The 26,708-nt window shown below is 29.5% G+C and overlaps 4 protein-coding genes across 4 annotated transcripts; 1 reads left to right on the top strand and 3 right to left on the bottom strand.

Annotated features, from left to right (window-relative positions):
• The first annotated feature begins 6,362 nt into the window (after positions 1–6,362).
• Positions 6,363–8,329, top strand: LOC124945548 (persulfide dioxygenase ETHE1 homolog, mitochondrial). Its single transcript, XM_047486002.1, has 9 exons — positions 6,363–6,726; positions 6,895–7,023; positions 7,103–7,210; positions 7,275–7,409; positions 7,527–7,568; positions 7,657–7,716; positions 7,799–7,852; positions 7,930–7,954; positions 8,032–8,329. Exons 1-9 carry the CDS (start codon positions 6,475–6,477, stop codon positions 8,124–8,126), a joined length of 900 nt encoding a protein of 299 aa, XP_047341958.1. The 5' UTR covers positions 6,363–6,474; the 3' UTR covers positions 8,127–8,329.
• Positions 8,330–9,196: 867 nt separating this feature from the next.
• Positions 9,197–11,813, bottom strand: LOC124945786 (mitochondrial inner membrane protease subunit 1). The gene is made up of 4 exons (XM_047486280.1): positions 11,510–11,813; positions 11,212–11,436; positions 10,663–10,773; positions 9,197–9,608 (listed from the first exon to the last, which is right to left on the bottom strand). Exons 1-4 carry the CDS (start codon positions 11,636–11,638, stop codon positions 9,573–9,575), a joined length of 501 nt encoding a protein of 166 aa, XP_047342236.1. The 5' UTR covers positions 11,639–11,813; the 3' UTR covers positions 9,197–9,572.
• Positions 11,814–13,466: 1,653 nt separating this feature from the next.
• On the bottom strand, positions 13,467–16,865 carry LOC124945066 (solanesyl diphosphate synthase 2, chloroplastic). Its single transcript, XM_047485437.1, has 6 exons — positions 16,254–16,865; positions 15,986–16,098; positions 15,314–15,441; positions 15,125–15,228; positions 14,319–14,446; positions 13,467–14,221 (listed from the first exon to the last, which is right to left on the bottom strand). Exons 1-6 carry the CDS (start codon positions 16,492–16,494, stop codon positions 13,673–13,675), a joined length of 1,263 nt encoding a protein of 420 aa, XP_047341393.1. The 5' UTR covers positions 16,495–16,865; the 3' UTR covers positions 13,467–13,672.
• Positions 16,866–19,854: 2,989 nt separating this feature from the next.
• Positions 19,855–26,149, bottom strand: LOC124945319 (SH2 domain-containing protein A-like). Its single transcript, XM_047485729.1, has 12 exons — positions 25,867–26,149; positions 25,445–25,606; positions 24,842–25,030; positions 24,656–24,745; positions 24,433–24,510; positions 23,918–24,082; positions 23,043–23,381; positions 22,594–22,868; positions 22,313–22,472; positions 20,702–21,057; positions 20,539–20,622; positions 19,855–20,074 (listed from the first exon to the last, which is right to left on the bottom strand). The coding sequence occupies exons 1-12, from the start codon at positions 26,017–26,019 to the stop codon at positions 20,056–20,058; spliced, it is 2,070 nt and encodes a 689-aa protein (XP_047341685.1). The 5' UTR covers positions 26,020–26,149; the 3' UTR covers positions 19,855–20,055.
• Positions 26,150–26,708: the final 559 nt, after the last annotated feature.

The raw sequence follows: 26,708 nt of genomic DNA, 5'->3' as shown, positions 1-26,708 counted from the left end.
ACTTATTTTTAAGCTAGGTTTTTTTTTAACAAGATTAATTTTAAAATTTTAATAGATAAAAAGAATGATTATATGAATAAGAGATAATTAATTTTAGATAAAAAAATATTAAAAGTATAAATAAATATATATATATAATATTTTATATAATTGATGATATTTTTGTTGAATAATTTATGTAACAAGATCAAATAATAAACTGTGTCCTATGTCATATGTTCGGTAGTTGAGAAAAGCATAAACCATTTATTTGAAGAACTCTTTTGTAATACAAATATGGAGAATATATGTTGTAAACATGAATATCATCAACTTTCCAATAACATGGGAAGAAATACAAGAGTGGATGAAAAATAAAGTAAAAAGAAAGATCCTTATATTTAAGTATGTTGAAATGCTATTTTGGAGTAGTAATTTAAAATATCTGAAAGGAAAAAAATTCAAGAACTCATAGTGGAAGAAGTAAAACTATTGAAGATATTTGGGGAAATATAATTTCAGATGGAAATGCACTCATTCAATCCTGGAGAGGAATCGAAAAAAATGAAGAGAATAGAAAATTCTGCCAGATATGGATATTTCATTTGAGAAAGTCATAGGTAAAAACGTTATAGACGCTAATTGATTGTTGTTGTCTATAATTCAATTATTGTTTTATTGTTAAATCTAGAAATTGTCTAAATCTAATCTTAAACTTTTGTATTTTTTTTTTTTTTTGAATTTTTTTTTATTAAAATGACACTGTGCTGTTTAAAAAAAAAAGTTAAATAATAAATATTTTATTGTTTGAGACAAATACAATTATTATTCCTACTAATATTAAATAAAATGAATGATTGAATGGCACGTGATTTGAAAAATGGTCTCTTATCATCACCACCATTCTACACGTTTCCACGTCACACTTTTCCGGTCCCACGTAAGTGAGGCTAAAGTCCAATTGGTCTGATTAAGATAAAACGTGTTGCAGGGGATCCCAGCTCTTTATTTTATTCTTTTTCGTAACAGCTTTGACAATGCAAGCCAACTTTGAAGACGACGAACAACCTAATTAATTATTTCTAATCCAAAATACATATTTTTAATATTGTTTATAAAAGATTTTAATTATTAAAATATTCATTTATATAATTATCAAATTAATATTAATACCATATGATTCGAATCACTATAAAATTATACTAGAAACAAAAATATGTTTAAAGTTTTGTTTTATAAAAAAATATTCGAAAAAAGAAGTTTCAATCTTAGGGAGACCATTAAATTAAGTAATTAAAGCAGGTAATATATACTTTAGCCATTACAAAATCAATTAATAATTTCAAATTCATTTGAATTTGAACTTCCACTAATTTTCCATCTAGATTCATTTTAGTTTTTTTTAGGTAAATAATTACGTTAATGAAATAGTTGTCATCAAAATATTCTGACAATTTAATAAGTTTTATTAGTTTGCTAAACCCCTAAACAATAAAAATATACCTAATTTTTTTTTTTAAATAACAGTAACAATAATGATACAAATCTGTATATAATTTATTATATATATATAAAAAAAAAATCCTCCATATATCCATATTGTTAATATTAAATTTGAAGAAAGTTGATTTTCTCTTTAAAATAATAATTTAAGAATATAGATCAAATGTCAAGAAGATATTTTGAATTAAAATATATTATAATTTATCATAAATTCTTACTTAAGAACATGAATTAGGTGGGCTTAAGTCCATCCTCAAAAGTTATTTAAAAAAAAAAATGTAATATAACCTCTTAATTTTATATAAAAATAACAATTAACTATTTATTTATCTAATTCTTAAAAATAAAAAATAAAATACTTTAATCTACTTATTTCATTCATAATTTTCTAAAAATAAAATTAAGTCATCCATATCTATGTCTTCTTCGATAAGTAACATTATATTTAGTCTAATCTTAAAATAAAAATAAGAAGTTCATTTTTAAATAAAAAATTAAATTTGGTCACAATTTCTGAAAAATATAATTTTAATTTACTTGATCTAATATAAAATAGTATTTCTCTTTTTCTTTGTATTTATTTTTTATATTTTAAATTCTTTTTTATTTTATGAGAATATATATGATCAACCCCAAAAAAAACTATATATATTTGAATTGCTTAAGAATTTGATATTTAATTGTCTCTGTCTTTGTCAAACACGTATTCACTTACCTAATTCCCTTATAAAAATAATAAAATAAAATAAAATTCACATACTATAAAACAATAATTATTTTGATCAAATCCCAAACACCTTAAGACAATAATGTTAACCTAATATGCCCTTGACTAATCCGAAAGCTTTGTTACTAATATATCAAATCATTTTAATTAAAGTAAATCAATCTCTTTTATTCATTTCCCTTTTTATTTTATTTTACTTTTATAAAAACTTTTTTTTTTCATAAACAATCATTATTTTTGGTTCAAACATTTTTTTATTACAATCAAATATAATTTCATTCCATCTCTTATCAATCACATTACATATTTTAAAACTTTACTTAAAAAAAACAATTTTTTTTAAAATTAATACCAATCAAAATTTTTAAATAAGTTTGGTGTAAGTGGTTATTATATGTAAATAAGAAAATTAAAAAGAACGTTATGATTTTTATTATATTTTTTTTTTGTTAGTTTAACATGCACCATACTTATTTTGTTTGTTGTTGAATAGAAAATGGATTTTAAGTTCGATTTTCACTAAATCAAAATGTGAGGAGCTAAGATAAGAAAATAAAAGTAAAAAGTAAAATCATACTTTAGACAAAATAAATAAAAATTACACTTAATATAATTATGATATATGCCTTAGGTCTCCAAACTTATTTTAAGCCCATCTTTGTTAGGTGTTTAGATATCTACTATAACTAGACTATGAATCTGAATTGATGGGAATTAAAGCATTTAAATATGATACGAAGTTTATTATTAAGATTTTAGTTATATCATATTAATATTATTTTATAAAATGTTATTATAATCTACTCTAGGTAAGATAATAATACCCATGATATGATATTCTTCTAAGGAAAACAATTTATATTATGTGACCTAGCCGAATATAAGAACATGAGTGGGTGATATAAATATACAAATCTGGTATAGGCTTCTACATTAACAAACAAATAAATAATATATTGTTTTTTTAAATTTTTTATTTAAAATATTACCAATATATTTATATTTTATATATTAAAATATGAAATATTTAGTTGATTAAATTGTTTTTGAAATGCTTAGCCCATTATATTTATATATTATAACTCTCACAATAAATAAAATCAAATCAAATTTTACTCGCTTAAAATTTTGGGTTGTTGAGATTGTTTTCATTCACCACTCAATGTTAGGAAACATATTCTATTACGAAGATTCTCAATACGATGCACACGTATAAAATTATAAATTTAATAAATTTAATAAATAATAATAATATGTATTCAATGTTTAAAATTCTTAATAAATCATGAATAATATATTAAAATAAAAAATAGAACACTCTCATTTCACATTTTATTCACTTGGATAAAACAATTTATCTTCTCACATATCTCATCACATATTTTTTCCGAATCAACCTCTCATCTCGTGACCTTACATTTTTACTTTGATCAATCAAATATTTGATTCATATTTTTTAACATTTAACATTGTGACCTCACACTTTGGACAATCAAATATTTAATTCATATTTTTTAACCACTTTCAATTGATACCGGCATATTATTCATAGACAAACCACATCTCAATCACACTTGGTTAAAGAGTTGTACTTATTTTGTTAGGTTGCAAATTCGAAACATATATATAACATTTTTAATTTTATTTTTAACCGTTTTAAGTTTATAGGCTGTTCAACCCATAATCCGACCCAAACATCAATTTACTCTTATATATATCAAAATTAACCACACCTCTCGATCTGACAATCCAGACACTTTGAAATTAAGCATCATTATATATATATATTAGTTAATTAAAAAGTTGAACTTATATTGTTAAAATATCTTGCATTCATCAAATTTTGTGCTGAATTTAAAATATAAAGTTTTGTTAGTTGATTAAAGGGTTGTACTTGTTTTGTTATGTTGCAAGTTTGAAACATACATATAATATTTTTAATTTTATTTTTGACCGTTTTAAGTTTATGGGTCGGTCAACCCACAATCTGACTTAAGTATCCATTTACTCTTACATATATATATCCAAATTAACCACAACTCTCGACCCGGTAATCTGTACACTATTAGGCATAATTATATATATATATATATATATATATATATTATTTAGTTAAAAAGTTGAACTTATATTGTCAAAATGTTTCGCGTTCATCAAGTTTGATGTTAAATTTAAAATATAAAGTCTTATTAGCCTATTTGGTTAAGAGGTAATACTTGTTTTATTACGTTGCAAATTCAAAACATACATATAACATTTTTTATTTTTAACCGTTTTAAGTTTATGGGTGGGTCAACGTACAATCCGACCTAAATATCCATTTACTCTCAAATATATATCTAAATTAACCACAACTCTTAACCCGGTAATTCGGACACTTTGAAATTAAGCATAATTATATATATAGATTAGTTAGTTAAAAATTTGAACTTTTATTGTTAAAATGTCTCGCGTTCATCAAATTTAGTGTTGAATTTAAAATTTAAAATCTTATTAGCCTATTTGATTTAAATGTTGTACGTGTTTTGTTACGTTGCAAGTTCAAAACATACATATAGCATTTTTATTTTATTTTTAAGCGTTTTAAGTTTATGGGCGGGTCAACCCATAATCTGACTCAAATATTCATTTACTCTCACATATATATCCAAATTAACCACAGTTCTCAACCTGGCAATCTAAACTCATTGAAATAAAAAATCATTATATATATATTAGTTAAAAAATTGAACTTATATTGTTAAAATATCTCGCGTTCATCAAATTTGGTGTTGAATTTAAAATATAAAGTTTTATTAACATATTTGGTTGAAGAGTTGTATTTGTTTTTGTTATGTTGCAAGTTTGAAACATACATATAACAATTTTAATTTTATTTTTAACCGTATAAGTTTATGGGCGGGTCAATCCACAATCCGATCCAAGTATCTATTTATTCTCACATATATATATATATATATATATATATATATATATTAGTTAGTTAAAAAATTTCATCAAATTTGGTATTGAATTTAAAATATAAAGTCTTATTAGTCTAGTTGGTAAAAAGATTGTACTTATTTTGTTATGTTGCAAGTTCGAAATATACATATAATATTTTTTTAATTTTTTTTTAACCGTTTTAAGTTTATTGGCGGGTCAACCCAAAATCCGATCCAAATATTCATTTACTCTCACATATATATCCAAATTAAATACAGCTCTCGACCCGGTAATCCGAACACTTTAAAATTAAGTAGCATTTTATATATATATATATATTCGTCTTTTGAGTCTACGAAGAATTTATTTGATTTTTTGGATGATTTTTATAAGAATTTTAATATTTGTAAATCTGTATTATTTAATATCTATATTTTTTATTATTTGCAAATTAATGTTCTATTTGTAACCTTTTATATAATTTAATGAGAATTAATTATATTAAGATTAATTAAGTTTGTGTATATTTTTTATTTTATTTAAAACTTATAAAGAAAAGTTAAAAATCGTTTATATTTGGTTCTTCAATAATAATCATTTCACCACTCAAATTTGAGTTGTTACTATATTTTGTTTGTTCGACCTTATGTTAGGTCAGATCAGATTTTTTGTGTCGATTTTTTTAATTTGAATAATATTCCTTCTGTAGATTTTTAGTACTAATATTTTTCAGTTATGTTTGATCTTTAGTGTTGGCAAGGATTTTAACATTAAATGAGGTGTTAATATTTAATCTAGAGCTGTTTTTTATTTTCAATAAAAAAATTATTCAAAATGATCTTTATTATTGAAGATTCCAGGTTGTTATTGTTATAATATGTAGATGATCAATTATTATTTGAAAATATATTTTTTTACATTGTTATTAACTATCATTAAAAATAATTTTAATTAAAGCCCAAAATATTTGATGGAAAATTTTTAAACATCGTTTGATTGATTTATTTGACCTAGAAAGTCAACTTAGTTTGTCTTTGAAGGAATTTTTAATTTTATTTTTGGTTGTTATTTTGTATTATTTGTTAATTATAATTATATATATAACTTTGAATTAAATTAAATTTAATAAAAAAATAATTTTTTTGTAAAAGAAAAATTAAGAAAAAAAAATCACCGGCGAGCCGACGGCGAGCAATTCCAAAGGTTTTGGATTGGGGACATGGGATAAACTGGACGGCTGACTGCATCACTAAAGAGAGAGAGAGAGAATTGTTATTGCAAAATCTTGAATATTAATTGTTATTGATTTCATCGACGATTCAGCATCAAGACGAAGCCAAATGTTACTCCGTTCAATCCGGCTTTCCTTCATATACTCCTCCACCGAGTTTTCTCTCCATTCAAGACCCAAATCAACCTCCTTTCTTTCCCCTTCAATCTCTGCCTCCATAGCCAAACCCAGATCACAAATGGCCTCATTTTCATCTTCTTCCCAACCTCCAAAACTATTGTTCCGTCAACTCTTCGAGAAGGAATCTTCCACCTATACTTACCTTCTCGCCGATCACTCCCATCCTGATAAACCCGCTCTGGTATGTGCATTCTCTAGCCTACTCTTGGTTCAATTTTGAAATTTCTTGCTTTAATGAATTGGGTATTTGTTTAAATTTGTATTTGATCAATCTTGTTTGACTTAGATGTGTTGTTAGGGTCAAAAGATCAGAGTTCTACTTCTGATGTGATTATTTGTTCTATTGTAGTTGGTTGATCCAGTTGACAGGACAGTTGACAGGGATATTTCTCTTGTTAAAGAGTTGGGTTTGAAGCTAATTTATGCTATCAACACTCATGTTCATGCTGATCATGTAACTGGAACTGGTCTAATTAAGGTTTTTATTTCATCACATTTGGTTAATTCATCCTCTAGAGAACTTGGGTAATTGCTTGATTCAATTTTTATGTTTTCAGACTAAGCTTCCTGATGTGAAATCGGTTATAGCTAAATCAAGCAATGCGAAAGCTGATCTTTTTGTTGAACATGGTGACAAAATCTATTTTGGAAATCTGTTTTTGGAGGTAAATCGTCACATTCTTGTCATTGTCTTTGGATCATTTCGATTAATGCTTTCTTCGATTCTAGGTTCGTGCCACTCCTGGTCATACTGTAGGATGTCTTACCTATGTTACAGGAGATGCGCCTGATCAACCTAATCCGAGAAGAGCTTTTACTGGCGATACTTTGTTAATAAGAGGATGTGGAAGAACAGATTTTCAGGTATTAGGGTCCTTAGTAAAACTTGTTAAATCTCATTACTAACTTCTGCAGTTTGATTCTACAATAAATTGGTTATAGTTAGAAACTCGTGGGATTTTTATTTGTTTTTTTTACCAGGGTGGAAGTGCAGAGCAACTTTACAAGTCAGTTCAATCGCAGGCAAGGAGATAATCGGAAATCTATTCAAATTTCTTGTTATCATATATCTATTAAATTTCAAAAAAAAGTTGTTTTATTCAATGAACAGATATTTACTCTCCCCAAAGACACTCTTCTGTATCCTGCTCATGATTACAAAGGTTTCACTGTAAGTTCTATACATGTTTTTCCTTAATGTATGCTAAATAAACAACTTCAGTTAACATTATCTGAAATCACTCTATTTCCAGTTTACTACAGTTGAAGAAGAGATGCTTTATAATCCTCGCCTCACAAAAGATGAGGTGATTCTCCTACAACTTGTAAATATGCACTTCTTGTTCCTTCTCTGAACAAAAAGATTGGTTTTCTGGTTTTGCAGGAAACATTTAAGAACATCATGGCAAGTAAGTTTATGGACTGATGAGATTTAGATCTTTGTTTATACAGTTTTTTTGGCTAATTTTGACCAAAATATACACAGATCTGAAATTGGGATACCCGAAGATGATTGATGTTGCAGTTCCAGCAAATATGGTTTGCGGATTGCAAGATAATGCCGAGCTCGCCTCAGTTTAGAAGACTTGATGAATGAATGTTGTAACGAAAGCAGAAAAGGAAAAGGTTCTTTTAGATTATTTGCAAAGAGTGAGAGATGGCGAATAAAACAGCTCTTTGTGATGAAATCTTGACAGGTTGTAGATTGTGAAAAAGCAACAAGAATAAATTTCTCATATTATAGTTCACGTCAATATATACATGATTTCATGTTTTTCTTATCAGCAAGGGGATTTAATTTCAGTGAAAATACATTGAACCTCTGTTTTTATTTATCAAATTTTATGACTTTTTAATTTTATATAAGAAAAAGGTAATTTGGGTAATAATTAAAAAATAATCTGTATACCAAATTAAGTAAGAAATCAAATTATAATTTGAATCAGTTTTACCTTTCAAGATGTTTCTCATGAGAATGTGATGAAATATATATATATATATATATATATTATATTCATTAATGGTCACATAAATTATATATTGAGCTAGAAGAGAGAAAACATAACATTGATTCAAATTATAATATGATTGCTTACTTAATTTGGTAGAAAGATTGTTTTGAAAGATGATGAGCATTGAGGTGATAAATAAAAAGTTAACTTTTTATTACAAATTGGAGATTAATAAACATAAATAACAATAATAATAAAAAAGTATTATTTAGTTCATTAGACTATAAACTCATCATACCACACTTTTATAGTTTTTTCTTTTTAAAAATTCAAAAAAAAAATTAGCATAACTTCAAAAAAGCTCTCACTTCAATGTAAAACTTATCAATAAAATTTAAACTATCCTATTTGATTCACACCTTTATAATTTCATACTAATAAAATAGACATGTTCCTATAATGTGACAAGATTTTTATTTAAAAAACAAAAGAAAAAAATTTATATTCAAACATTGTTAAGAATATATATGTTTAAACTTATTATATAGAATTTATGTCTTAATGACTATTTATAAATAGAGATGATATAAAGAAATATCTATAAAATTGACGATTCCACAAAGACATAAATCTCGTGCTTTTTTTCGTATATTTATCGTTATTATTGCAATTTCTAACGGAATTGACCGAAGTATTTAGGGTCACAAAATAGAATGTTTGCATAAATGAAACAAAGTTCTAAAGCTAGGTGAAGTAATTGAAGAAGAGTTATAAACCCTAACTGTTGACTTGTCTCTTAGTTACAAAAGTCATCTTCACCACATCAGGATCATGGAAATTTGGGTTGAAGATGCAAAAGAAGTCGAATAAGAGAATATACAAAAGGAATTGGCAAGAGGGAAAACAAAAACTTTATGTTCTTCCCTTTTGTAGGAGGCCACATTTTCCCACTGTTTGGGAACAAAAATGGCAATAGCTTTCCCCATTCAGCACTAAAATGATCGGCAGTTGCATCCAAGAAAATGATTTTTTGAAAATGTACCTTTAGACCAACAAACCTTGTAGTTTTCAATGATCATTCCAGGAACCCAAAACCATTGGGTGGCCATACCTACAAATCAAAAGATAAGACCCAAAATAAAGAGAGTTCAAACTTCTGTTTTTTAATCTGGATCTGGAACTGACAAATGAACCAGCAACTAATTTTTTAATTTGAGTAAGACGAAGTCCATATACTGTTTTCAGATTTGATCTCATCTCGAAAGATATTTCTAAATGAAGCTAATCATTATCACATCAAATAAACCAAAATCACTACTTAAAATTTACTGATTTATAAGGGAAAATGGTCTTTTAGGCCTGAGATTTTTTATAAACCAGTTTATTTTTTAATCCCAAATAACTCAAACAACCTCTAAATCACCAATAATTTATTCAAATTGGACATGGTTTCCATATAGAGGAAAATTCCCTAAGCGATTGATTATTCAGAAGCAAGCTAAGGTAGATGGCTTTGTTCTAGTGTTCATATATAATAGATTAATAAGGTGGTTAAAAGCTTAAAGTTCATGTCTAAAGAAAGATTCTTTCAATGACCATGAAGATTTTGGACTAAGATTGTCTTGTTTGGCATAATAGATTGTAGAGGTCAAACAAAACTATTGGACATAACCTCTTCTCTTGCATTCTCAAATGCCTGCACATTTGTTGCATTACCCCACAAGAGTAGCTCAAGTGCAAAGAGACTTGCCTAAGAGATCAAATGAGACATGTTCGATTCCCTCTAAGAACGCTCTAAATTAAGTGGGAGGTTATCGCAGTGAGGGATCGTGCTAGTTTTCTCTGGGGAATAAACCTTGGTCGCACACAAATAAACAAGTAGGATATAGGGTTAAGTTTCCTAACTCATATACTAATCTGTTGGGATCTAAAAAAAAGCACTGCCTTTCCCCAAAAGAAAAACGAACTAGAGGTGGTTTATCCCAACTACAATTTTGTCAAGTTAGTAAAGATCCTTTAGAAAGGACAACTAGAGGTGGTTTATCCCAACTACAATTTTGTCAAGTTAATAAAGATCCTTTAGAAAGGAGTGAAGGACAACTTGTTTCGACGAACCGGATAAATGTACAACATATGGAAACACATATTAAGAAAGAGATACTTACTCGACTGTACACTTTCCCTTTAATAAGGCCATAAGGAACAGGTCCAAAACTCCTTGAATCTTTAGACAGATAAATGTTATCTCCTTGAATCCAAACATGCCCCTTGGGCACCTATAATAAATTCACAAATCTTTTCTCAAAAAAAAAATAAAATACAAGCCTAGTTAAGAGTAATGTCACTTCTTATAAATGGTTAATGCAAAGTATACAAATTGTGAAACAAACCATGTTTGATCATCACAAGGATGAGACAGATGAGGAAGAAGCAAAGACTGGTGAAATAGCTAGATGAACTCGAAAATGTGAATAATGAAGATAGGTCTTTTGGTCTAAAGAAAACATATCCCAATTTGAAAACACTTATATTTATGTTTTTCTGTATCCAAATCAAATTGAGAAACCATGGTTGAATTCAAGCCAGAATTTTTGAATCCATGTATTTCCAAATGGAACCAATTGTTCAGCTAAAACTCTATAATGGAGAATTAATCACAACTTGATAAAACCTTGAATCACACAAATTGAAAATAGAAGAGTAATTGAAAATACCACAATAGTCCTGCATCTTTCACTATTCCGTGGATCGACCTGGAAAGTTATTGTATCACCACCCATAGCCAAAATACGCTTGACAACCATTCTTCTAGGATTTTCAGGCGAGCGAACCAGAACAATATCACCAGGACCAACTCTACCTAGCCGATGAGAAATGTAATCGACCAATACAACATCGCCAGTCAGATTGAAGGTTGGAAGCATACTGGGACCGTAGACCTGATAAACATCAGATACGTTCTCAATCTACAAGTTTTGCGATAGAAGAAGGCAAGAGAGAACGTATGCTTACGATGGTTGGGGAACAGAGATAGGTGTCTGTAACATGGAGCAAGCAGAGGAATTTTACAACTATCATCGTTCGATCTAATGCTTCTTTGGCGTTGTTCCTCCATTGCCCTATGTACCGAAGCAATGCCATCGCTATCTTGTTCTCCTTCGTCTTAGTTGAGAATATAGATGATGGGTTTGTCCAATTTCCCCTCTTTCGTGTCTTAGCTGAGAATATAGATGATGGGTTTATCCAATTTCCTCTCTTTAGCCATTGTATAGTGCCTAAAGGGAGTACATTTTACTTGAAGGGCTTCTGGGTTTTTGTTGTTTGATCTCATTTCACTTGAGAAGTCTTAATAACTTCCTTTTCTAATCCCCAATTTGATATCTTTCTCTTAGAAATTAAGTATAAATTTTGCCTCTTGATGAAATAAACCAAAATAATAGGTCCTACATAGAAACAATTTTATTTATTTATTTAAAAAAATGAATTTAAATAAGAAAAATGTTTACTTAGCTTGTATTGATAAATTCATTTTATTTTAAAAAATGTTGAGTGTTAATTTATAAGGGGTGAATTTTTATATTTTTTTAATTTTTTTTTTTTGAATAAAAAGACTTAAAAATGTATTAATATATAATATTAAAATAAATTTAATTTTTTAAAATGAATGTAAGAGTTATTTGAAAAATAATGATTTGTGCTAATTTTGAAAAAGTTTTGAATTTTTTTAATAAAAAAAACTTAAATGGTATTAATATTTAATAATAAAATTAAAAATAAAAGTATTTAATATTTTGGTTAATGAATTGATTGAAGTAATTAAGGATGAATATTTGAAACCGCCCCGCAGTAACCAAAACTGAATTGCCTCATGTGGGACAGTTGACCGGGGATGAGGCGGGGATGATATTTGTGACCCCGCCCAACGTTTCGATCTCCGATTTTGTCCCGAACACTATAAACATAATTAAACATATAAAATCACAAGTATATTTATTTATTTATTAAATTTTATAAGAGTTTGAGTTTATTTCTTTGTAAAATATAAAATTTCAATATATTATATTAAAAAGTTTATATAATTTTTTTTATAATTTTTAATATATTATATTAAAGAATAATGAATATTGGTATAAATGGTACTCTACCGTGGAGAATCCTGAACAAGGCAAGGATAGTAGTAAAAAAATCTGAAGTAAAAACTTGTGGGAATTTGAGTTATTGAAATAACTTAAATCGAATAAAGTCAAAAATAAATAAATAAATAAAATTGTGTTTAATTATGGTTTGAATTTTTAAAATATATATTTTTTTTAATTATTTAATTTAGATGAGATAATATTTTAAAATATAAATTAAATAAATATATATATTTATAAATTTGTTTATATTTTTTTTATAAATATTAATTTTTTTAAGAGATTATTTCAAATATTATATTAGTAATTGATTACCTTGACATAAGCATTTTAAATTAGTTGATGGGATTCTAGGTTTTGTTTTTCCTTAAAAGATGGAATGATCTTCAAGGAGCCTTTTCAAGATTTGTTTGTGATTTGAATTTCTCATTATTATTTTTAAGACAATTTGAAATTTCTCTTCTAGTTTGATTGTTGCCATTATTTGTCATGGTTACATTCAGCTTCAATTTGATTCATTATTCCTCTACTTTATTATATGTGTTTCTTTAAATTAATTTTAAATAATTCTCTTCAAATCAACAATCATATTATTAAAATATCTTCACTTAACAACTTATATATTTATTCTTAATATATTTTTACTCATCTTTAATATTTTTCACTCAAATAACATAATTCTCAATAATTTATACAAAACAAAAGAATTTGAAAAGGACAAACAAGGGATAACACTTTGCTCCCTTTGTTTTTATGGCTATTAATCTCAACCAAATTACAATGATTTTTGGAAGCTCATGAAGTGTTTTAATGGAGGAGCAAAAGATACAAAATTTATTCAAAAAAAGAAAAGAATATATATATATTATATATTATGTTATAAATTAAGAACAGAAGTCATTTGGTATTTGCTTCTCTTATGAACACATAAATGAATCACAAAACAAACTACTTATAATCTGTACTAGGATTCAATCATCTTGTTTCAACCCTTCTTCCAAAAACCTTTTTTGTTTTCATTTGTGCTCGAAACTTTCGTTCAATCTATCCTCTCGAGATTAAACATCACCATCCCTTCAAGAGCCAACCTAAACTCACTTTGAGGCAAACACTGAAGATTTTGAATAGCAAGATCTGCTTTCTCTTTTGCTAAATCTCTAGCTCTATCAATCCCGCCACAACTCTTCACTAACCCGATAGCTTCATCTAAAGAACCGGTTTCGCAGAATTCAGATTCAATTAGATCCCTCAGCCTTGGTTGCTTCTCCAAAGCGAAAATAACAGGAGCAGTTAAGTTCCCTTTAGCCAAATCACTTCCAGCTGGTTTTCCCAACTGCTCTGCTGATTGAGTGAAGTCTAGAATATCGTCCACAACTTGGAACGATAAACCAAGGTTTTTACCATATTGGTACATCTGTTCGCTGATATCACTTTCTACGCCGCTGAAAATTGAGGATCCTTTTGTGCTGGCTGCGATTAAGGATGCGGTTTTGTAGTAACTCTTTATTAGATATTCTTCGAGTTCCACGTCGCAGTCGAATAAACTCGACGCTTGCTTTATTTCGCCGCTGGCGAAATCTTTAATAACCTGCCAGACGGGTCCAAAACAGGTATGGAAAGAAAAAATATAAGGATATGGATAATGACATGTAAAACAGTTTTTCTTTTCTTTATTTTTTTGTTACCTGGCTGATGAGTTTTATGACTTCGAGATTTTCGAGGTTGGCCAAATACCATGAAGATTGAGCAAACATGAAATCCCCGGCTAATACTGCGACTCTTGTGCCGTAAATTTGGTGAACAGTTTCCTTGCCTGCAAAAAAGAAAAGAAGAAGGCATAGAACCTTATAAACCAGACTCATATGGGGTTGTTTGAAAAAAAGATACTTGTTTGATATAAGAAATGGATTATTTGGGGTACTTTTACTATATTAAAATGTTGAAAAGAAATAAAGTTTAGACTTTTTTCGATATGGGTTATTTGGGTTTAATCTCAAATAACCCACCATCCATGATTATCAATCACTCTCATTATAACCATCAATGAAGATACTCTCTATTTCTTTCTTTTACTCAAATAACTTACTTTTCAACTATCTATACTCAAGAAGATTATTTGAAAATAACCTACTAGTTATCAAAATAACAAAAATTCGAACAAGGCTTAAGGGTACTTTAGTTTTAGTATTTTAATTGACGTGATAATAGATTTGAATTATTTGAAAATAATCCCAAATAACCCACATCAAACAAGGCAATGGTATAAAGGTGTGACTGGCTAAGATACTCAATGGACGATCCAACAATCTAGACCACTTTTGCCCTCACCTTCAAGGAGCCTAATCAGACAGCGCACCTTTTTTAGACATATCCAAATTTATAGTTTGGATTTGAAATAGGATCCGACCCGATCAATGACCCGAGTGAGAAACAAATCCAAATAGGCAGCCAACATATTCAAAACTAGAACAGATTGAAAAGATGAACAAACCTCTTCTCATGTCACTTTCATCTAATACATCATCATGAATCAAACTTGCAGTGTGAATCATTTCAATGATCTCAGCCAAACGCCTGTGTTTCGTGGTGAGATCCCTAAGAGTCGCAAGAATAGAAACATGAAACATGAAAATCTTTTCTTTTTATTTTAATGTTGTGAGAGGTAATGAATAATTTTAACCTCAAACCAGCAATTTCTGCTGTGGCTCTTGATACCAGGAAGACTAAAGCTGGCCTCATCCTCTTCCCACCAGCACCAAATATCTGCTCTGCAGCAGACATCAAAACCGGATTTTCTGCACCAACAATCTACAAAACAAAGACAAAATCGAAGCAAAATCTTAACTAAACCATGAATCTTGAGGAGAAACTCCTATCTGAACATTCATGATGCAAGGCAATCAACACCCCCCAAAAAAAAAGAACAAAATTTTGACTACAGCAAGATCCTCAATCACTCCAAAATTCTAACATCTATAATAATCTCCCAAATCCTCTTAGTCAAACATTGGAAAAATCTAAAAACCTTATCTGGTTACCATGGTATCCACCACCAACATGATCTCCCAATTCAATCTGGTGGATTCAATGAGAAACAAAACCATTGATACTCAAGGTAGTAACTAGTAATCCTTTCACTAGAGTGGGTATTTCTACCATCATTCAAGATTTATCAATTGAAATAATAGAAGTTCATCTGCATAAAGTTCCAACTTTGCTAGGATTCATCAAAAAATTCATTTAAAAAACCTTGGCAGCAATTCCCAACAATTCCCCTTCAATAAAGATTCTTTCTTTTTGCTAAACCAATGACAAACAAAGAAAACTAGATCTGATGTAAGCTTTTACTCACTGATTTAAGATTCTTGTTCAGTGTCAGCAGGTCATCTGCAACAACTTCAAACAAATTCGCCAAAGGTATACTCCTTCTGGGTTCCAATATCTCAGGAAGACCAGCAGATATCCCTAAGACATCACCAGATTAACAATAGAAGATCAGAAAATCAAATTCAAATTCAAACTCAAATTCCTATTCAGACATTTATTCATACAGCTTGCATACATTCAAATACGGATTCAAGCAAAATGTAAAAAAACAAAAAAAAAACAAGGCAAAATACCATTAAGCAAAGTCCCGGGAGTCTTTGTAGAGAAAACACGGCATGGAAATGAATCACGCCTGAAACAGACCAATTTCCGACATCGATTGCCTCTGTTAGACCTCTTCAGAATACCCTTGGAGTAGTTTCTCGAATAAAATCCGTCATTGGAGGAACCATTGGGAGAAGAACACCCACAAGAAACCAAATCCAACCCAGTTCGTCCGAACTCAAGATTACGGCATGTCATTGACATCATCATCTGCAACTCCCCCAAAACTAAATTCCGATAAATTTTTTCTCTTTTCCGAAGTAAACACCCAATTCAGAAACAAGCTCAATTTCCCATTTCCCCCAACACTTGAAGCATGAAATAGAAAGATAGAAATGGGGAAAGATTGAAATTCGAAGATTCTTAAATGACTTTCAGAGTTCTCTTTCCACCGCAGCAGAAGGAAGACGAAAGTGAGAGAGAGAGAGAGACTCAACTAAGAAGTGTGATTTGCGAAAGCCCACATACGTTTTCTTCTAATTCTAGTAAAGCTTCTCTAATTTGTGATCAGAGTTATCTGAGAGAAAATAAAAAAAAGAAGAAAAAGGTGGGATCTTTCAATTAGGACAAGAAAGTTTATGGACTAGAGAGAGAACGGCAGCCAAACGCCTTATCCAGCAGTCAAATATAAATTAGGAAACTTCTTTCATATGAAAAAAAAAACACAATCTTCTAGTTGCCACAAGAATTGACGGTCGGATGCTTGCCAAGACTCGGAAATTGAGTGATCAGAAGTCTTTTCCATCTGCCACGTGTTTCATTCTTATACATCCTAAATGAACTAGCTGTTTATCATAAAACTCCTTTTTAGTAATTTTATTTATATTATTTAAAATTGATATGAAAATAATACTTGTAATATTAATAATATAATAGAATATCTAGTCAATCAAATTCTAATAGATATATAATTTTGACTGAAAATGATATTGCACATTTAATTAAGCTTCAACTAGATGAACATCAATATCTTATAAAAAAAAATATTTAAAATATTGTCACAATATTTTTTCTAATTGCATTGTCCATAGTTTTGAAACCCGACTCAGACTCAATCCATCGGTCGGACTGACAAACTCGGTGAACCGATCGTCAAACCGGGCTGATAAAAAAAATAAAAAATGCAATCAACTCAGTTAAATTCGGTCAACCCGTCGGTTGGACTGGAAATCCAGCAGCCCGAGTTAACTTATCGGGTTTATCCTATTTTTGTTTTTTAAAAAAAATCACTTCTTTTTTTTCTCTTTTATCACTCTCTCATTTCCCCTCTCCCCATTTTTTTAGTTCTCATTAAGTTTACCTATTTCTAGTTTCATGTGGGTAGATTACCGATTTCTAATTCTAGATCAAAAGAGTTTATGTTTATTTTAATTGTGTTGTCCCTAATAGAGGCAATGAACATATTGTAATTGCGAAACAATATTCTGAATTTTAATCTATACTTTTTTTTAGAACAGATCTCTACTTTGATTATTATTGTAAAAATAATTTGATGAATTTTTATTATTTTGTATTATTTTATTATTATATGAAATACACTGGTTTAACTAATTGACCTACCGGCTGAACAAGTAATACAGTGACTCAATTCCTTCACCGGGTTGATGATCGAGCTAAGTTTCAAAACTATGATATTAGATCATCTCCAACCCACAAATTCATTCTCAAACTCAAAATACAGTAGGTCACATCAAATACTAATTCATCTCCAACCTAAAAACTCATTTCCAAACTCAAAAGAATATTTTTAAAATATTTCTTTCTTTTACTAACTTTTTAACTTTATTAATATTATTTATATATTTATCAACTTTACATATTTAGTCATAATCTTTTCTCAATTTTTTACTAAAATTAAGATAAAATTAATTATATATCACTAATTCATAACCAACAAAATAATTCAATAATATATTTAAATAAACAAACATATTATATTAAAATTTAAATTATAAAATATAACGTAAAAATATAAAATATAAAAAATAGATAAAATTTCAAGTATAATACAATTTAGTAATTTAATTATACATTTAAAAATATTATAACTTTTTATCTTAAAATTAAAAATTAAAAATTAAAAGACCAAATGAAATGTTTCAAATAATTTATATAAACAAGTTTAATATTTAAATTAAAGAGTTTATATATTTCAAGGACTTATTTAAAATTTTATAAAAGATTTTGCAAAATGAACAGGAAATACGCATATGTATGCTTTTTAGAGAGAAAATTTTTGCCACGGTTAGAAAAAAAAATGGTGATGCGTTCGCATATGCGGTTGAAGATGGCCTTAACCTAACAAAAAAAAATGTAATCTCATTTTATTCGATATTCTCTTTCTTTATAGTAAACAATTCATGACTAATGGATTAAATTTTTTATTAATAAATTATTCATAAAATTTTAGTTATACAATTTTTTATTAAAATTTAAAAGGTAATATTTTAAAAATAGTAATAATAATATATTAAGAGGAACGTTTAAACTTATTTAGTATTCGAATTTTGAGGTCACAAGTTTTAAAGTCATACTAGTTTTTTAATTAAAAAAATAATTTATTAATTTAATATCATGAATATAATTTGACTTTTTTTCTCTTGAAATAATTATAAGTTAATAAACAAATGAAAATGTTTAAATTTTTTTTTTTATCTCATTTAAGTAGTTTTTTGGTTTAGTTGTTTCATTTATGATTTATCCACCACTAATCTATATATTAATACATTTTTAAAAAATTATAAAAAAAATCATTTTCTCAATATCAACACTAATTAATTTTTTTTATATAATCTAATTCAAAATTTATTTAAATAATTCATAAGTAAAGACAATATTATTATTGGTGAGAAAGCTAGTACATATATTTGGTTAAAATACTAATAAAACTAAATGCATGTCCTTATTAATTAATAAGATTTCAATATTTTTAATACAATAATAATTGTATGAAAAAGATGAATGTACAATTCAAGAAGTTATTTATTTATTTATTTATACAATATTAGAGTTTCCAAGCTGATAGGGACAATGCTTTAATGTTATGCATGGGAGGGACAATAATGCTTAAATAATATTATTAATTGTAACATAATAATATAATATATATATATAATACTTCAAAATTAGCATGAAAAATAAATTATTGAGAACTTTTGCATAATTTCATTTGCTAAACATTATCCCACAACTCATTTTTTTTGTAATTTAAAATACTTTAATTAATTTTAAAGAAAAAATTTAAATCAAAATATGAAAAAGAAAGACAGGGTTAGTAAGGGAATTGTGGAAAGTAGTTTGGTTCTCAAGGACATGTACTGGGAGAGGGTAGGCAATATTTATATAGACATATAACAAAATGTTTAACCAAATAAAGGTTAGAAAAAAAATTATTAATAATAATAAAAAAAACTATTCAAGATGAAAAATTATATATACTTTCCCTAGTAAAAATTGGATTTATTGAAATAAACCCAAGAGATCAGACAATCTCCTTAAAAATAAAATTTATTTTTTTTTCAAAAGAAATTAGAAGCTTTGTTACACTTCAAAAATGAAATTTGACCAAAATTAAGTGTCCCCTTTAAATAATATTACCATGATAAATATTTGCAAGTCTTAAATAAACAATACAGTTTTTAATGTAGGATAAGCACTAAGACCAATTAGTTACAGGTAAAAGGTACATTACCACAAAGAAGTATTTTCCTTCATTATGACAAAATGAAATACTAAAAAAGACACATCATGGATGGAATCAGGTCTTCCTATCTACTCAGCTCTTAAGATCCTGAAATCAAATTTACAAACATAATCAAAGGAATATGTTAAACATATATCAAATCGGTTCTTCATTTGGATCTAGAGCTAGATCCAAGTCTGAACGAGAAAACATTTTTATGAATATATATCAAATTAAGTTTGTTCTAGAAGAGAACTCATTTGGGAGCACTTTCTAAGTTGGATTTGGGTCTGAACACGAGAAAACATTTTTATGAATATATGTCGAAGTAAGTTATTATCTAGAATATTATCATATTTAAACCAACATTCGCGTAAAAAAATGTTTTCAAGAAGATTTATAGATGTTTTATCGTCCAAACCTAGATCCACCTCCAGAAAGTGTTTCCAAATGAGTTAACATAATCTCATATAGAATCACATCCAAATGACATGGAAAAAAGGTGAATCCAAATAAATTTATGGCAGCAAGTTTCAACATAAAGAGATAGATAGATATATTATGTAACTTGCCTTCCAAGTTGGGAGAGATCGGGTTCTTCAAGCAACATTTCTTCAAGTGACCTAATATTATTAATCCCTTGCTTCTCATTATACCTACAAAAATCGACTTACAAGATATATGAGTTTTGATTTTCGAATGGAAAACAATAATAAAAATAGAAAGTATAAAGACCTGTATTGAATAAGATCAACTGAGATTAGCTTGTGATGAATGGTGTAATCCTTTCCTACATAAGTGACAACCAAGTTGCCAGCATCCGGATGAGGCCAGCTCCTAGAAGTAGGGAAACGAAGAACAAATGTTCCCGGATCTTGAACTCCCCAAGCACCTTGAAGTGAAGATTCTGCTTCTTCCTTAGTGATAAACCCTTCTATCCACTTTGTTGATGCAGTAGAATTCCATAATCCATTAACCCATTGTCTCGATAGTGTAAAAGCTACCGGATATAGCCAACACCATATCTTCTCAAACTCCTCACACGCCACGAATTCCCCGCACCCGCCAATTCTCCTCAGAATTTCCATGTCCTAGGATTAGCAATAACTAAAACCTTAATAATGGCAAATCAATTACAATCTTTCATTTAATTTTGAGCTATTCATAAACATAATTGGAAACACTTTATGGGTTTCAGACAAACAGTTAATAAATTTATTTGGACACTTTTTCTATCGAGTATCTCTTAAGACTCGTATGGATGTGGATCGAAATGAGATCATGTTTGGAAAAGTAACTTAGTTAGAAACATATTCAAAGATTTGTTAATGGTTTCACATATGGATTAAGACCAAGATGTAGAAAGTGTTTCCAAATGAGCAAAATAACATGCCAGCAGTTGAGTCAAGATTGAGAACACTTTCTGGCTTTAGGTCTGGAACTCTGAATCCAGACAAACCGTTGATATGAATCAACCCAGACCTAGACAGTGTTTCCAAATGAGCACAATAACATGTCAGCAGTTGAGTAAGGATTGACACTGTCAACTCAACAAAAATTGGCAAAAGGATCAAAGATTCAAATCCAAGCTATCGGTTTTCCTAGATTAGGGACATTCCTAAAAAGCTTCCTGAAACAAGATATTCACAAACAATCAAAGATACATTCAAGGATTTTTCTGACTCTTGAAAAATAGGTTTTGCAACAGCTAACATAACAGATGTTGCCTATGTGATAGCAACAAGGAGTCAATCAACCACACTCTGCTTCATTGTGCACTCACCTTAGATATTTGTAATCTACTTCAGATTATTCTCAACTTTCAGTGGGTCATGCCTCGATTAGACACAAACTTTTGGGTTCAATGGACATGTTGGTGTTCATTGGAGGCTAGTAGCGTTGAATGGAGATTGGAGAAGCATGCCTCTCGTTCTGTGGTGGATTAAATGGAAAAGAGCATAACAGAAGGCTCTACACTTGCGCTTCGATCAAGAAAGGAGGACTTTGCACAAGATGGGACTTTTTTGCTTCTTTGTTCTGCCCTAGATTGTTAAAAAGTGCGCACACATTTCGTGTTCACATCTTTTTTCTATAATAGTTGACCTACTTTCAAAAAAATATTCAAGGACTCAAAATCTTTGGCATAACTGTTATCTTGTTTACAGAAGCTCTTTGGAATAGTCTCGGAAAACTGTTAGTTTGGATTTGATTATTTTGTTGAGTTGGCAGCTGAGTCGACATTGACGGTTGAAGAGTTACGAGACCAAACTAAACATGCTTTTCCTTCAAAATTTAAAATGATTGTTTTTTTAAAGTGATAAAGCTATATGAAGTCTAGAGAGAAACCTGTTGTGTTAAGGACCTCGAGCTGCAAGAGATCATTTGGAATTGCCTTTTAATCTCGGTCTCAACGTTCACCCACTTAACACGGGAGTTACCTCGTGTGATCAGATCCCATGCTTTTGTTCCCTCCTCTGTCAATCTTTTGGCTATCATTATTTGATGCCTGAAAGAAGCATTAACATTCCTTACAAAGTATTACTACCCTTATTTCCATTAAGAAAATGAAGACCTTTTTTTGGTGTGAAATCGTGACAAGAAAATTTTGATCATTTATAACTACTTACCCATGGTGTGAGCACTGCAAGTAGAGGGAAACCTGATGAGCAAAATCCATTAGCTGTCTTTCAGAGGCTAACATAGCTGTTTCTTTGAGCATAACTGCCCTCTCATTAAGCCCTCCCAAGCAGTATTTAAAAATAGCCAAATCTGAATTTGAACTGCTACCGGTTGACATGCTCTTCAAATCCGAATTTCTCTCCGAATCAGATGTAGATTTTCCCATATCCTCGTTATCTTCTCTTCTCCTCTGTTCTAATCTATTCTCATATGTGCAATCATTCTACGTAAAAGAGAAAAGAATAGAAAACTAGGATCATCTACTTAACATATAAGACTTTCTACAATTTCAGCGCGGCTTATGGCCGAGTTATTCAATCAACAATGTTTTTTTTTGTTTTGGGAAAACAGCATTGTGCCATTTTATTAAACCACAATCAACATGATTTAATATTACCTCATCAGGAGAACCGGCATGAGAATTGCATTCATCTGCTTGGTCTGAGGCAAGACTAGACTTATACATTGAAAATGAATTCCCTTGACCTAGTTTGACCCGTTTTGACGAAGGACTTGATTTGGCCTCATGTACATTGCTATTATGAGCAATATCTGAGGATCCATTGAATAGATGTGTCGCAGAACCCGGTTTTTTGAATGTTAGAGGGATTCGTGTACTACGTCCCCTGGAAATACATCGAATTGGAGAAGAGAATACCTCGAGGAAAGGATATTCCCCCATTGCAGGAACGTCAAACCTTATAAGGAACAACCTATTATCGCATTTGGAAGAAAGCTGAAATAAGAACAAACAAAAAACAAATCACATGTTAGAATGTACTATCCTTGTTGAAAAATGGGAAATTGTTGATTCAACATAACATAAGCACCTCAAAAAAGAAGGATAAATTGAAACTGGAAAGAGAGCAAAAACGCATATATTTCTGGATCAATTATGATGCTAGGAAAAGAAAATGATTTGTAGTAAACGTCCCTCTTCGAGTTTCTAGCTTTTGTGATTATTTTCTTGAACCGTGACATACACAGGTTATGACTTGCACGTATGTGGGCATATTTCTCTCTTTTTGATTAAATCATGATGATACAAAGGGAACTATCCTTGTAGACTCGGGTCATTTTAGGTAACTTGGGAGTTTTCTTGACGTGTTAGTGTCAATTTTTTCCTCACTTATCAATAAATTGCTCTATGGGTTTTTCTCTAAAAAAGAATTTTGGTCATATATTTATCATAGTTTACGTGACTTTCACGTTTTGACTATGGTCTAATGAAATTTTCATTTTTTCAAAAATACAAATGCATAACATAAGCACCTGAGTTATCTTGAGCTTAAAGGAAGCACGGCCGTTGATTAGTTTACTTGGTCTTTCGAAGGAAGTGAATTCAATTCCGTCATGACTTGTTAAAAGAGGAGCTTCTGCATCGCTAGGACGTTGAACGGGACATCCATTGTCTGCATACAATAGTGATGCAGCAACCTAACAAGATAAAACAGTAATGATAACATCGATAGTGAGCAAGTCATGAAGAATACTGATTATGTGACAAGAAAAATTTTCTATGCGATGTTTAGTTTTTATTTCACGTTGTGTTTGAATTATAGTTGAACTTTTCTTTAGTTTTTGTTGTGTTGAAGGTAAAGCCCGCTTTGCTCTCCATTTCAAGTTCAATTTGCAAGCTATTTTTTTTTTGGATTTTAATAAAATGGTTTGTCGTTTTCTCAAAAATAAAACAGTAACTATAACAATCAAAATTAATTATCTTAAATGAAGATAATAATTTCTCATATATTTAGAAAATATATAAAGACAGGAGATTTTATTTTAACCTCCATTTCCTTGTTGACATGTTTTCCGAAAACATCAAGTAGGACAACATCCACTGAAAAATTCCGACGACATGATGCCTGCATTTGCATATGTAGGGAAATTACAACGAGATTTTGCAAAAAAAGATATTTACTAGTTGTTGCAGATTATTTTTAACGTGTAAGCATATTATTTCATACTAAAAAATAAAATTAAAATAGTTATCTCAAAGGCTTAACTTACCTTCCCACCAACAATGCTCCATACACCATCATTTTCTTCTTCAATTTCAGAGGTAGTGGAGCGATCTATCAAAATCTGGTGCGGTGGATCCTAGTAAAAAGGAAGAAAACAAGCGATCCTTGTGAAAAAAACGTTCAAAATAAAGTAATGGAACTAGAATTTAATACATGTGAAGTCAGTTTTTACCTTGATGAGATGATCTTTCATTGATGATTCTGGAGAGAGGACTTCTATGCTATGGAAATAGCATTTGGACTTGCCAATATCTTCATCTAAAGCAGACAAAGACATATTTTTCAAGCTGGGTGAGAATTTCAGAGGCACCTCTCCAACAATATCTCCGTCGTAGTGAAGACGTATACAATCAGAAGTTATCTGTAATTGAACACTAAAAATTAGCATCTCAAAGTTTCAGGAAATAGAAAAAGAAAGTTGCCCTGATCCAATTCCCCAAATCCAAGATAACAACAATCTTTACTCAAAGTGAGAATCTTTAATCGAATTTCGTGTTTATAGTGAAGAAACTGAACCATTAAAAAACAAGTCATGACACCAGTTTCCATAAGTTAAACAAATTGGGAAAACAAAAAAGAACAGGCAGCAAACAACATCAAGGTCATTGTTGTTCCAATTCAAGGTTCTCAAAGGAGTTGTAGGTCTAAGAAAAAAGAGACATATTTCAAACAATTAACAGTCAAATTACATAAAATGGAAACACAAAACAAGGCTAAAACCATAGGGTTTCCACTTATTGATAACTAAACAATCTAAAGGAAGTTCAACACATACCTCACATCCCACATGAACCCATACTCCAATAGGGAAAACCTTATTGGCAGTAACAACCGGAGCTTGAGATTCTTTATTCAGAGAATTCAATGGCGAGAGAGTCAATATATTTTCCTCGTCCAAAGAAATAAAAGGACTTCCATCCGCATTATCCGGTAAAAACTGCAGAACAAAACATAAGGGTAACAATTTAACACAAGCAAAAACCCTCACTTAAAATAAAGCTTCCCAATTTCTTACAAATGTTGAAGCTGTTAGGTAAAGAAGATACAAAGAAAGCAATCAGAAAACGCAGGTATCGTCTATCGGTTTCAAGGAGTGATAATTTCGAACGAATAACTAAGAATGTGGAACTAAAACTGAGTTTGATCGCAAATCGGAAAGAGATATAGTAGTTAGAAGATGTAAAGAGAGAAATCAACCTGCTGAAGAAGTGTAAATGGATACGAAACAGGACTTGTAAGAAACAACCAGAAGCATAAAGTGAATAAGCCGTCTTCGCAACTGATCTCCATCTTTAGATCTTTCAGTGATATGTATTCAACTTCCACTTCCGCTTCGTCGTCGGAGCTCATGATTCCGGCCGTCTCTCACCGCCGATAACCTTTCTCTCTCTAAAATATTATCTCTTCCTCCCTTGCCCGCCTTTCTTCCTCTCTCTCTCTCTACTTTTCTCAAAGTAAAGTTGAGACCTTCGTTGACGGCTGTTCAAAAACGGTTGGTAAATTCTACCGTCTTCAGGTTTATATTATATTTCATAATATATTTATCTAATTTTATTTTTCTTCATATTATAACTCAAAATATATCAATTTTATAAAAAAAAATCGATATTTTAATTTAATAATTCAAATTTGAATAGAAGAAAATTTAATTTGATTGAACAATGAAATACGAAAAAAAAAAAAAAAAAACAATTTTAGAGTGCGAAACTTTATTTTGCGCGCATTTAAGTCTTCAATCCATATATTCAATGAAAATCTAGTTTTAGATTTCATCAAGATTCTACCTCCAATATTATTTAGGGTTTCGAGTACGATTTTGAGTAATTATCGACCTACTTTATTTTAAAATAGGATATTTGTGATTTACAATAACTGTTATTTTATGTCAATATAACCACCACTAATGGAAGAATCGTGAAATAAATTTATTTGCAATTATCTATATATATTGACAAAGATTGTTATGCCCTATAGGCTATAAATCCACTCTATTGATGCATACGACAACTCAATCTAAATCAAAAGTTAAAATTATCAAT

This window comes from Impatiens glandulifera, chromosome 7 (assembly GCF_907164915.1).
Source record: "Impatiens glandulifera chromosome 7, dImpGla2.1, whole genome shotgun sequence".
NCBI lineage: Eukaryota > Viridiplantae > Streptophyta > Magnoliopsida > Ericales > Balsaminaceae > Impatiens > Impatiens glandulifera.
This window is presented reverse-complemented; position numbering and strand designations above follow the sequence as displayed.

Bases quoted from the DNA above. Each gene is read 5' to 3' on its own strand.
- LOC124945548 (XM_047486002.1), top strand. From the start codon at position 6,475: ATGTTACTCCGTTCAATCCGGCTTTCCTTCATATACTCCTCCACCGAG. The intron at 7,717-7,798 runs GTAAGTTCTATA...CTCTATTTCCAG, and splicing joins ATGATTACAAAGGTTTCACT to TTTACTACAGTTGAAGAAGA. The intron at 7,853-7,929 runs GTGATTCTCCTA...CTGGTTTTGCAG, and splicing joins CTCGCCTCACAAAAGATGAG to GAAACATTTAAGAACATCAT.
- LOC124945786 (XM_047486280.1), bottom strand. From the start codon at position 11,638: ATGGCATTGCTTCGGTACATAGGGCAATGGAGGAACAACGCCAAAGAA. The intron at 11,437-11,509 runs GTAAGCATACGT...GATGTTTATCAG, and splicing joins ATCTCTGTTCCCCAACCATC to GTCTACGGTCCCAGTATGCT. The intron at 9,609-10,662 runs GTAAGTATCTCT...TTTGATTTGTAG, and splicing joins AAGGGAAAGTGTACAGTCGA to GTATGGCCACCCAATGGTTT.
- LOC124945066 (XM_047485437.1), bottom strand. From the start codon at position 16,494: ATGATGATGTCAATGACATGCCGTAATCTTGAGTTCGGACGAACTGGG. The intron at 15,442-15,985 runs GTGAGTAAAAGC...TTTGTTTTGTAG, and splicing joins TGAACAAGAATCTTAAATCA to ATTGTTGGTGCAGAAAATCC. The intron at 14,222-14,318 runs GTAACAAAAAAA...CCCGTCTGGCAG, and splicing joins TCATAAAACTCATCAGCCAG to GTTATTAAAGATTTCGCCAG.
- LOC124945319 (XM_047485729.1), bottom strand. From the start codon at position 26,019: ATGAGCTCCGACGACGAAGCGGAAGTGGAAGTTGAATACATATCACTG. The intron at 24,746-24,841 runs GTAAAAACTGAC...CCTTTTTACTAG, and splicing joins TGAAAGATCATCTCATCAAG to GATCCACCGCACCAGATTTT. The intron at 21,058-22,312 runs GTTTCTCTCTAG...TGCTAATCCTAG, and splicing joins CGAGGTCCTTAACACAACAG to GACATGGAAATTCTGAGGAG.